Here is a 13385-nt window from a genome sequence, read left to right on the forward strand (position 1 = left end):
TGTGAATGGGCACAACATTTGCTAATTTCCAATCTTCTGGGACGACTCCTGTTACCAGTGATTGGTTAAATAAATCTGTTAATGGTTTTGCTAGTTCACCGCTGAGCTCTTTTAATAGCTTTGGGTGTATCCCATCAGGCCCCTGGGACTTATTTGTATTCATTTTAGACAGTTGACTTAGAACCTCTTCCTTTGTAAAGACACATGTATTCAAAAGATTCATTAGTCTTCCTTCCTAACTGAGGTCCTTTTCCTTCATTTTCCTTTGTAAAAACTGAACAGAAGTATTCATTGAGGCAGTCAGCTAGTTCTTTATCTTCTTCCATATACCTTCCTTCTTTTGTTTTTAATTTGGCAATTCCTTGTTTTAGTTTCCTTTTTTCATTTATGCATCTGAAGAATGTCTTATCGCCTTTTTTCACTGACTGAGCTAATTTCTCTTCTGCCTGTGTTTTAAAAGCTCTTATAACTTGTTTGGCCTCTCTGTGCCTAATCTTATAAATTTGCCTGTCAGCCACGTTTTCTTTTTTTTATAATTACTAAATGCTACCTTTTTGTTTTTAATGATTTTGGCCACTTCTACGGAGTACCACAGTGATTCTCTTTTTTTGCTTTTACTGACAAGCCTAATGCAATTATCTGTTGCCTTCAATAGTGCCTGTTGAGGCCTTGTACAGCTCGATACCCCACGACAGGGGGTGTGGAGTTGTGGCCTCATTTCTTAGTCAACGTGGCACCCACTGCTGGCAGCATAACGAATTTATCCTTGAACTAATGAAATTTATCCTTGAGCACAACTGTTTTACCTTTGACCACCGCATGTACCACCAACTCAGGGGAGTGGCGATGGGGAGCCCTTGTGCCCCGACCTTCGCCAATCTCTACCTGGGCTGGTGGGAACGTGAAGTTGTGTTCGCGGATAATCAAAGATGGGCTGACCACATCAATTTGTGGTTACGCTTCATCGATGATGTATTGATTTTATGGTCTGGGAGTGTTGAGGACTTTAATCGGTTTGTTTCAGATCTCAATATAAACACTATGGGGCTATTCTTTACATCAGAGATCCAGGAATCTCAAATCAACTTTCTGGATTTGACCATCTTCAGGGACAGGATGGGCAATATTGGCACACGACTGTTCCGCAAGGAGACTGCGACAAACAGCCTCCTTAGTTGGGACAGCTGCCACCCCCTGCCCCTGAAGAGGGGTATTCCAAAAGGGCAATACCTTCGGGTAAGGCGTAACTGCTCCAGTATGTCGGATTTCAGAACGGCATCCAGTGACCTACGAACCAGATTCAGGAGTAGGGGGTACCCACAACATGTACTAACTAAGGCGTACCAGCATTCGCTGGCACAAAACCGGGATGCCCTCCTTACCCCTAGGTCAGGATCGGCTGGAATGGACCAGTTGCGCATCATAGCCACATATGATGAAGCACACAACACAGTGCGTGACCTGCTTAAGACCTACTGGGGTATTCTTAAATCAGACCCAGATATTGGGGATATGATAGGCGATGTACCTCTAATTACGTACAGACGTGGACGTAGTTTGAGAGATCGCCTGGTCCACAGCTTTTTTCAGGGCCCGACTACATCCACATGGCTGGGTACCAGCCTTAAAGGGACCTTCCGCTGTGGCAGCTGCGTGGCTTGCCCTGCAATCCAGACTGGCGCCACATTTATCTGTAGCGTCACTGAACAGAGATTTACGATCAGATCATTTGTTAATTGCAAAACAAGAGGCCTGGTATATTTGGCCACTTGTGTTTGCGGAAAGCAATATGTGGGTAAAACCACAAGAGAATTCCGTAGAAGAGTTGCAGAACATCTTAATGACATCCGCAAAGGGGCGGATACCCCGATTGCTAGACACATATTGACCATGCACAATGGTGATGTGGATGTCATCAAATTTCAGGCTGTGGAGGTGGTCAGAAGATCGCCAAGAGGAGGCGACTTTGATAGGCGTTTATTGCAAAAAGAGACACAGTGGATTTACCGCCTATGTGCGCTCCAGCCCCAGGGACTGAATGAGTATAATTCCTTCGTGTGTTTTCTCTAGATCCCTGGAGCTGAGGTGCAACAGGGGAATATTAGGGGTGATGACATACTGCCCATGATCCATGTGTCCCAGTGGGATTGACCAGTAAAGATCTCATGTTATCGGATCACCTAGGCCACTGATGGGGCCAGGAGATACCAGGGGCATGATAGTGCAATTATTGGTTGTGAATTATTATACCACATTATACCACGCACTGCCCCTTTAATTTATGAAGGGATCGTCATGTACATCAGCCTGATCACAGTATTGCCATCCAGTAAAAAATGCTGCTGGGTCTTTTTTGATTCCTCTGTGTCGTCTCTACCACCACCGATTGATGTCCTCAATCAATTAAATAAAACAAATAAAATAAAAATAAAACTAAATATAATGCAGTTCATACCACTGTATGATCCCCGTCCCGATCGGTGCTATACAAATGTCGCCAGGATAGTAAGTCGCCGTGTATATTTACTCTAACTCTAATGTAGAATGTTATTACATTCATCTGGGCCGGTCTCATCGAGGGGGCGGCACAATGGGGGCGGGATGGATGATGCGGCGAAGCCGCGCCTCCTGCATCCTCATTGGCCGTTCTGTAGGCGGGGCTCAGTTGAGGGGAGGAGGACTCTCCTCATATTCTGTGCACCTGAGCGGCCGCGCTCGGCCACCTCGTACTTACAGCTGCAGTCTCTGTAACGGAGGCTCAGCAGCTTTGAATATTTATCCTGTTAACCACAGATACACGCTCCTGACGAGCCTTATGGCGAAACGCGTCGAGTGTGGTGTGGGGATGAATTAAAGTTCATATGCATCTGCATTGCGCTCATACTGCAGTTGAGGTCTGCGGCTCTCAGCCCTCTGCAAGTAAATGAGCAATGGCAATCCAGTTCTGTCTGTTTCACCCAGCTTAGCTTAGATCCAGTGATTCGTGTTTGCAGGGCCGATTCTCAGACATCCGTTTTACATGAACGGATGGATTCAATTGAGATCGGCTTCTGCAGGCAGATGTTTATCACTGGATTAGTCTATCCATAACTTTAGTTGAGGGACCCATCAGCTGGCAGTGATTCAGAGCACTCTGACCGCGCCATAGTGCTTACTTCTGTGTATCTAATTAGCACGGCCTCTTGGCCATCTGCTTTAACCAGCAGTACAGCACTAGCCTGCGGCACTTCTGGTGACCCCACCCGCAGTTGTATTCACCGTATGTGCGGTTTATAGGTCCTAACTATCGACCCTATACTGAGTGGATGGCGTCCTAGAATTTTAATATAGGTTAGTCCCCCCTCCCTTGTTTTTCTGATTAATAAAGTAACCGTTTTAACAGAAATATAGCGTTCCTAACGACAGTGATTTAATTTTGATAGGTGGAACGTATACCATATATCAGTTATACCAGTGAAATTTTCCACTTTTAAGTAGTCCTATTTCTCCTGGACTCTATTGAAACGGTTCCAATCTGATAGGGACTCGTATACCAGTAATCTAATTTTAGAAAAGTCAGTTTTTCTAAAAATTAAAACTTTAGTTTTTGTGTGTGGTGTGACTCATTCACTGTACTTATCGTAAACCACACTGACTGGTGATCACTAGACCCCAAGCTTTCCCCTACAGTAATATCAGATACCAAATTCCCATTGTGAATACTAAATCTAAAATGGCCTCCTTCGGGGTTGGCTCAACTACTTGATGTAGAGATAATCCCAGTAGGGAATTTAGAATATCTGTACTCCTGGCAGAACTAGCTATTTTGGTTTTCCAATTTACATCAGGAAGATTGAAGTCTCCCATAATGATAACTTCCCCTTTCAATGTCATTTTAGCTATTTCCTCAACTAGTAGATCATCTAATTCTTTGACTTGGCTAGGTGGTCTATATATCACACCTACACAAGTTACCTTATGATGATCAAACTGCAAGGTAACCCAAACTGACTCTAAATTGGTCTTGCTAACTTGTATTAAATTAGATTTTATGCTATCTTTCACATACTAGGTCTTTTCTATATAGAGAGAACCCTGGTATTGTTATATCCCAGTCATTACTCCCATTGAACCATGTCTCAGTAACAGCCACTAAATCTATATTCTCAGATGCCATTATAGACTATAGACTTTAGACATAAACAGAGTACCCTGATCCTTAAGGATCTCCTTGGGTAGACCTACTTGGAAAAACATGGCGAATAGCTCCTTAGCTATGAGCTTTGCCGATGTGTGCCGCAGGGGGATGGCTTCAGGATAATCAGTAGTGTAGTCCATCACTATCAGTATATGCTGATGCCCCCGGGCGGACTTAACCAATGGACCTACCAAGTCCATGGCAATTATTTCAAACGGGACCTTGATAATGGGTAGAGGTACCAGCGGACTCCGTAAATGTGCCATAGGAGCATGCAATTAGCATTTGAGACAGAACTCACAATACCGTTTAACTTCATTGTATACCCCTGGCCAATAAAACTGCTGCAGGATTGAGGTCCAGCGTTTTTATGACGCCTAGGTGCCCACCCGAGCACATGTTTATGGGTTAATACCAGGACCGTTTGACGATAAGGCTGGGGTACCAGCGATTGCTCCCAGGTCTCACCCCACAGTCTGTCAACCCGGTATAACAATTCTTGGTCAACCATAAAGTGGGGAAATATCTGATTAGCGTTGGTGTGCTGCGTCACCCCATTAATCACAACATTTTCCCTAGCCTAGACCAGAGTGGGGTCCTGGAGCTGTGCAGTGCCGAAGTTGTCACGGGATACCTCCAAATCCGACAACTGCAGCCCAGTTACTAACTCCTCAGTCTCACCAGCCATTACATCTAGGGGAAATACGGAGCTGACATAAGTTTCTCCACTGGTCACCCCTATGGCATGAACCCCAGAGTCCAGGTAGTTGGACTCCGGGTCTATGTCTTGACCAGTCTTTGTGGTTTGTACTCTTGGGGGGAGCTACTCGACCTTTGATTTCCCCACCATAGAGTCCAGAACATAAGGAAGTCTCGTCCCAAAATTAGGTAATGGGGCAAGTTCATGATGACCCCTACCTCATGTTGTCTCTCTCCACATGGGGTCTGGAGGGCAACAACTGCAGTAGGATAGTCTTTTACATCCCCATGAATACACAGAACCCCGACTGTGCGGCGTATGACAGTCCCAGGGTCTATGTGGGACCCATTAACTAGAGTCACCCGACTTCCAGAGTCCAACAGGGCCACCACCTGGAGCCCGGTGGAGCTCATTGTCCGAGTCTGGGGTTGCAGCCATGTAAACCGGGTCCGCATAAAGGGACATCCTCTGGGCAGAGCTGCAGTCCATAGACTAGGGGTTGTAGGGACAATTGGCCGCGATATGGTCGGGTTACTGGCAGGACCAACAGGTGGGAATCTCCCCAACTGGGGTATCACCCTGATATGGGGAGTTGCACCGGCCTGGGAACTTGTGGGAACCATGGGCCTTCGGGATGACCTGGGATTGAGGGCCCTTCTTCCAGAGAGCTTGGGTAGCTCAGTACCTCTCCAACATCCCCACCAGAGCATTGGCATCAGCTGGGTCCCTATGTCCTACCCACTGCTATATCTCACCTGGCAAGGCCCTCAGAAAGCAGAACAATCTTTTCTACCATCTGGGCCGGGGTTGATGTCTCCAGGTGAAGCCACTTACGGACCAGGTGGACGAGGTGGTGCATCTGGGCCCTTGGTGGTAAAGCCTCTTGGTACCTCCAACTATGGATTCTTTGGGCGCGTAGGTGTAGGTCGACTCCCAAGCGGGCCAGAATCTCCGCTTTTACCATAGGATAGTCCCCGGCGTCCTGCTCACTTAAGTCGAAATAGGCCTGCTGGGGCTTGGCGTCAGTCTTTTACGGGTGGCCACTCTTTCAAACCCCATCAGGAAGGAATCTAAGTCGTCCTCTGTCGTCATCTTAGACATGGCTTTCCGGAATTCTCTCCTGGCATCTTGCTCTGGCACCGCTGGACCAGCCCTTTGTTGTGCAGCCACCAGTGCTGTCATCTGCTGTACCAGCAGTCGGTTAGTTTCTTGCTGCTGTATGTTGGACTGAACCAGCTGCTTTATTATCTCATCCATGGCTGTAGCTTGTTGCTTAAGTGCTGTTGACAGCCAGAATATGGAACCAGTGTATGCTTCACTACACCAGTGCCCGCATCCTCCACCATATGTGGGGTGGGGGGGGGGTCGCTCTGGTAGACACTGGGTAGATGTGCAAGAAGCAGGGACACAGACAGGATATAGTCCAATTTAAGTGTTTTTATTTCTCACTTAGATATTTCAACAAAAGCATAGTCTTAACAAAACAGGCTTGAACAAACAAAACCCTACTCGGCTGAGCCAGTAGCTAATACAACAAAACAGTCCCTAACTATACATGGGACTAGCTACCCGGCCCACAAGTACAAAGGGTAAGTATTGGGTGGCACATGCAATGCCGTCTGTAGTTCAGTAGTCAGCTTCTCCAGGTATGGCCACACTGCTCAGCTCTACACAGAGCTTTAAATTAGACCCTAATGACCCATGTGACTCTCAGCAATGGGCTATGGTAGCCCAGGACAAAAGCCCGGGTGGAGTGAGCGTCCCACTGCCAACCTCACTCACTCCAGTAAAAGCAGGTCTCAGTACATATTTTACAATCTGTCTATGTTAGCTATGGTTAAAATAGACAAAACAGACTATTAACCCTGCTTCTGAGTTAACCTTTCAGTTCACAGAGACACACCCAAGGCTTACCACTCACAGTTTAACCATTTGCAAGGCAGATATCAGTTCTCCCAAACCATGCCCTTCTCACAATATCCACAATACTTTTCCTCCATTTGATCACCAGGAAGATATGGGTAATTCCACCCAAAAACGAAACTTTCTTATTGGCTCTTTAAGGTACATGAATAACCTAATATGTGAAAATGGTTTCTCTCCTGAAAGAAGTTTAGATTTTTCAGAAAAGTGCTTTCCATATTCTGAACATGAATAAAGCTTCTCTCTTGGGGTTGTCTCACCTAATACTTAATGTGTTTATAACTATTTTCAAGCACTAATATACTTCTATTTTCTATGTTGCTTCTCTTCTGCGGTTGCTGCACCTGCGCACTAGGAGAAAATTATCCTAGTTATCTGGTGGGTGAGATTCACTGGAGTCAGCCCACACAGAGGCCAGTGCATGTGAATTCACTCTCGTCACCTCTATGTATTGTAGTTTTTAGCTCCTGTCCCCAGCCACCTCGTATATATTCTTGGATAAGCTCCACACCCGACCTTGTTCCTCCTATAGAACAGCTCATGCAGTGCAGCCCTGAAGCTGTTCTATACAGTTATGCCACCAGGATAAAGTATAACAGGTTTTTGCAAGCCCTGGATGTGTAATATTCAGATCGCAAGTACCTTCTGTCATCTTGTGAAAAATGACTCCTGGAAAGTTTCCCACAGTGCCTGGCAGAGTGACTGTATGTGTCTCCTAGTAACGCTATCAGGAGACAGGCATCGACCTTGCTCGGACCCCCTGTTATCTCTATATGCAAATGCAGTCAGGAACTATGGGGGCCCGCATGTGTGTGCGCACATGCAGAGGCAACAGGAAGGTTTACTTGATCTTTCTGCTGTCAATAAGAAGGAGAAGCTCTGGCCCCTCCAGCTCAGAAACAGGCCCACAAAGCAACAGACATGCCGGGAAAGCAACAAGTGACAAAACCACTTTAACAAGATTATGTTCTGTCTAAAACAATTCCCACATTCTGAACATCAATATGGTTTCTCCTCTGTGTGACATCTCAGATGTTTAACCAGAAATTATTTCCTAGTAAAACATTACCCACCTTCTGAACAAAAAATTGGCTTGACTTTTGTGTGACTTCTCTTATTCTAAACATCAATACATTTTATCCCCTGTGTGACTTCTCTGATGTTTAACAAGATATGATTTCCCTGTAAAACCTTTTCCACATTCTGAACATAAAAATGGCTTCTCTCCTGTGTGACGTCTCTCATGTATAATAAGATGGGATTTATCTGTAAAACACTTCCCACATTCTGAACATGAATACGGTTTCTCCCCTGTGTGAATTTTCTGATGTTTAACAAGGTTTGATTTCCATGTAAAAGATTTTCCACATTCTGAACATGAAAACGGCTTCTCGCCAGTGTGACTCCTTTCATGTTCAACAAGACTTGATTTTTGAGCAAAACATTTCCCACATTCTAAACATGGATATGGTTTCACTCCCATGTGAATCATCTGATGTCTAACAAGATCTGATTTTTTCATAAAACATTTGCCACAATCTAAACATGAAAACGGTTTCTCTCCTGTGTGAATTCTCGTATGATTAACAAGATGTGATTTATCTGTAAAATATTTCCCACATTCTGAACATGAATATAGTTCCTCTCCTGTGTGAAATCTCTGATGTTTTAAAAGAGTAAACTTTTGTGTAAAACATTTCCCACATTCTGAACATGAATAAGGCTTCTCTCCTTTGTGACCTCTCTTATGTTTAAGAAGATTAGATTTTTCTGAAAAACATTTCCCACATTCTGAACATGAATAAGGTTTCTCACCTGTGTGACATCTCTGATGTTTAAAAAGACTTGGTTGTTGTGAAAAACCTTTCCCACATTCTGAACATATATATGGCTTCTCTCCTGTGTGATTTCTCTCATGTGTAACGAGATTTGATTTCCGTGTAAAACATTTTCCACATTCAGAACATGAATATAGCTTCTCTCTTGTGTGAATTCTCTCATGTGTAACAAGATTTGATTTCCGTGTAAAACATTTCCCACATTCAGAACATGAATACGGTTTCTCTCCTGTGTGATTTCTCTGATGCTCAAAAAGACCTGGTTTTTGTTTAAAACATTTCCCACATTCTGAACACGAATATGGTTTCTCTCCTGTGTGAATTCCTCCTTTTGTAAACTCTTTACCATACTTAAATCTTTTTCCCCCTTTCTGACCTATATTTGTGGTAACAATCTGTGAGTGGTCAGGAGAAGGTCCCTCATGATTAGGGGGATTATATGACAGATCTGTACTGGGAAGTCCTGGATGTACATTAAAGTTTTCTCCTAAAGAGCGCTGCATGATGTCTTCATCTTCTACTTTATAATTTAGTGATAACATGACGTTTCCCGCAGAATTCTTACTGAAGTTTTCTGTGAAGATAAAAAATGAAATTTGTGTTCTGTTTCCCAAACTACAGCATAGGCAAACTTATAAAGCTTTTTATAACTTCCTGACAAAGTCCAGGATTATGGTTTACACTTGGCCATGACTTTTATTACATAAAAGTAAAATATGACCTGATAAAACCTAAATATTTGAAAAGCCCGATCATGTCTGGCACCCAGCCCTGCTCTTTACCAACATATTTTCCCTATCACCTCCAGTTGGACATCCCTAATACAAGTTCACATAAAAAGATCTATCACCACTTTCCAGAACCTGTAATAAAGGTTTCCAGCACCTTGTTGGGTCCATTACACTAAGAATTCAGGATGTTCTAAGGGGAACGAGGGTCCTATCAAGAATTAAGAAGGTGGAGCTAATGAAGTGTCCTGTGAGTGCAGGTGACCATCACTGAGACGTCTCTGTGTCTGTACAATAATCACATGTGACATAGGAGCTTCCTGATAATCATGGAGCTGAGGACAGGAGTGCTCCGAAAGGAAGGAAAAAAACACAACAACCAAACATCTTTAACCCCTTAACAAGCAGACTGGGCAGGCCTGGTTGTCACTTAACCCCTTATGACAAAATGCCATATATGTGCATATATTAGGGGAAGTAGACAGTGGGATGCATGTCAATTATTATTTAGATTTTATTCTTTTTTTTTTTTAGGCAACACAAGAAAAAAACAGCACCACTCATTGTTCTGTGCAGGTTATTTGTGCTCACTAACTTGCTTTCAAACAAAATGATCATTTCTTTTATAAGTCGAATGCGGAAATACCAAAAGTAAAATATTTCTCACATTTTAGTAGTTTTGCACAAGAAAAACATTCTATGCAAAAGAAAGTCACATTTGTGTTTTTATTTATTCCAAGACACAACTATTTCCCGTTTCTATTGAAGGACCCACATGAGGGCTTTCTTTTAAGAGAGGTCAATTGGGGGTAAAGATAAATTATTGATGATTTTTTTTTTCCATGATGGGAAATGGAATAAAAAGTATCATATCCAACATGTTTTTACGCCAAGCTCGGTTTAGTATAAAATCTGCTATAAATGATCTTTATTCTCTGGGTTTTGATCATTGCACCGGAATGAAACATGGTTCAACCTTGAGAAAAAGGGAACCAGAGCCGATTGAATCCGAAATCTGTTAAAGATTCCTCCCCATCCACATCACGTACCCCAGTAAAAAGGGAGGGTGGAGCGATTGGGGAAGGAGACAGGACGGTCCTTCTCATTTATCATTTTCTACGCCGTGTTCTGGTGTACATGATGTAAATCTACACCGGCAACAGGGCAGCCATAGATTTAAGGCTGGTGACTGCCGGCGCCTCTACATAACTTAGGCGCATCAAACGCAAACGTAGGGTTATTCATAGCGGAGTCTAAAACCCCAGTCTAAGTAAATTACTCCATATGTGTCTAAATGAAGAAGACCCCAAATTTATAATGGCACAGGACACTCCTCATGATATAAGAGGCTGGTGCTCCTCCATTACATGTCACTGCACACACGTGTATACACTGCACATGACGGCTCTTACCCTGTAATATAAAAGGCTGGTGCTCCTCCATTACATGTCACTGCACACACGTGTATACACTGCACATGACGGCTCCTACCTTGTGATATAAGAGGCTGGTGCTCCTCCATTACATGTCACTGCACACACGTGTATACACTGCACATGACGGCTCTTACCCTGTGATATAAGAGGCTGGTGCTCCTCCATTACATGTCACTGCACACACGTGTATACACTGCACATGACGGCTCTTACCCTGTGATATAAGAGGCTGGTGCTCCTCCATTACATGTCACTGCACACACGTGTATACACTGCACATGACGGCTCTTACCTTGTGATATAAGAGGCTGGTGCTCCTCCATTACATGTCACTGCACACACGTGTATACACTGCACATGACGGCTCTTACCTTGTGATATAAGAGGCTGGTGCTCCTCCATTACATGACACTGCACACACGTGTATACACTGCACATGATGGGTCTTACCCTGTGATATAAGAGGCTGGTGCTCCTCCATAACATGTCACTGCACACACGTGTATACACTGCACATGACGGCTCTTACCCTGTGATATAAGAGGCTGGTGCTCCTCCATTACATGTCACTGCACACACGTGTATACACTGCACATGACGGGTCTTACCCTGTGATATAAGAGGCTGGTGCTCCTCCATTACATGTCACTGCACACACGTGTATACACTGCACATGACGAGTCTTACCTTGTGATATAAGAGGCTGGTGCTCCTCCATTACATGTCACTGCACAAACGTGTATACACTGCACATGACGGCTCCTACCTTGTGATATAAGAGGCTGGTGCTCCTCCATTACATGTCACTGCACACACGTGTATACACTGCACATGACGGCTCTTACCCTGTGATATAAGAGGCTGGTGCTCCTCCATTACATGTCACTGCACACACGTGTATACACTGCACATGATGGGTCTTACCCTGTGATATAAGAGGCTGGTGCTCCTCCATAACATGTCACTGCACACACGTGTATACACTGCACATGACGGCTCTTACCCTGTGATATAAGAGGCTGGTGCTCCTCCATTACATGTCACTGCACACACGTGTATACACTGCACATGACGGGTCTTACCCTGTGATATAAGAGGCTGGTGCTCCTCCATTACATGTCACTGCACACACGTGTATACACTGCACATGACGAGTCTTACCTTGTGATATAAGAGGCTGGTGCTCCTCCATTACATGTCACTGCACACACATGTATACATTGCACATGACGGCTCTTACCCTGTGATATAAGAGGCTGGTGGTCCTCCATTACATGTCACTGCACACACGTGTATACACTGCACATGACGGCTCTTACCCTGTGATATAAGAGGCTGGTGGTCCTCCATTACATGTCACTGCACACAGGTGTATACACTGCACATGACGGCTCTTACCCTGTGATATAAGAGGCTGGTGCTCCTCCATTACATGTCACTGCACACACATGTATACACTGCACATGACGGCTCTTACCTTGTGATATAAGAGGCTGGTGCTCCTCCATCATGGCCTCCTTGTACAGGTCCTTGTGGCCTTCTATATACTCCCACTCCTCCATGGAGAAATAGACAGTGACGTCCTGACACCTTATAGGAACCTGACAACACAATGACACCATCATCACCCAGACCCTTCCAGTGCTGTTACTGGAGAATTTCCCAGCATTCCCAGCAGTGTCACCTCTCCAGTCAGCAGCTCCATCATCTTGTGGGTGAGTTCTAGGATCTTCTGCTCATGTATCAGGGGGTGAGGGGGAGGCTCTGTGATGGGGGGAGGGGTCCTGCTCCGCCCTCCTGACTCCTGGAGATGGATGATGGGAGTCACACAGTCCCCCGATGTCTTCTTCACTATTGTGTACTCCTGTGGATGGAGAGAGACACTTAGGGAATAAACCCTTCAGGGGCCATGTGCTCTCCTCTGGCACAACGTGCCTACTTACCTTCTCATGGCTCCTACAACATGACTATTGGTCACTGGTCACATGACACATCACTCACCATATTGGGGGGTGATCTTCAGGTTCTCCATCACTTGGAAGGTCTGGAGGCCGTTCTCCAGGACCCTGGACTCTTCCTATCACTTCCTATGATGGATTCTCCTTCCCGATGTCTGACTTGTTACAGAATACAATAAAGAGGAGAGAAATCTAGAAAAATTTACCTCTCCGCTCAGCAGGGAGATGATCTCCAAGGTGAGGTCTAATATTCTTCTGCTGATCTCCTTCCTGTCCATCCTTGGTGGTCATTCAGGAGAAGAGGAGAGAACTGGAGGAGCTGGAGGCTTCTAGTACTGCAGGCGCCTTTATGAGAAGAGGAGAGGAAATCATCCAGGGGACAAGACCAGATGTCACCTCCAGAACCGCACTCCCTGAGCCTGGAGGGGCCCCGCTTCTCAGAGCCCCCACCACATGGATTCCAGGGGCCCCGACATGGAGATTTCTGGTGGCTCCACAGGAGATAAATGTCTGATAGATGCAGGTCCCACCTCTGGGCTGTGTTCAGCTGTGTCCAGAACTCCTAGAGAAGAGACTGGAGAGAGCTGAGCTCAGACCGGGCCCCGCTCCATTCATTCTCCTCCTG

The 13385-nt window shown here is 45.0% G+C and overlaps 1 protein-coding gene across 1 annotated transcript; it reads right to left on the reverse strand.

The window, feature by feature from the left end:
• Window positions 1–6340: 6340 nt before the first annotated feature.
• On the reverse strand, window positions 6341–12317 carry LOC122924974 (gastrula zinc finger protein XlCGF26.1-like). Its single transcript, XM_044276521.1, has 2 exons — window positions 12280–12317; window positions 6341–9212 (listed from the first exon to the last, which is right to left on the reverse strand). The coding sequence occupies exons 1-2, from the start codon at window positions 12311–12313 to the stop codon at window positions 7927–7929; spliced, it is 1320 nt and encodes a 439-aa protein (XP_044132456.1). The 5' UTR covers window positions 12314–12317; the 3' UTR covers window positions 6341–7926.
• Between the last annotated feature and the right edge of the window lie 1068 nt (window positions 12318–13385).

This window comes from Bufo gargarizans, chromosome 1 (genome assembly GCF_014858855.1).
Source record: "Bufo gargarizans isolate SCDJY-AF-19 chromosome 1, ASM1485885v1, whole genome shotgun sequence".
Classification (NCBI taxonomy): domain Eukaryota; kingdom Metazoa; phylum Chordata; class Amphibia; order Anura; family Bufonidae; genus Bufo; species Bufo gargarizans.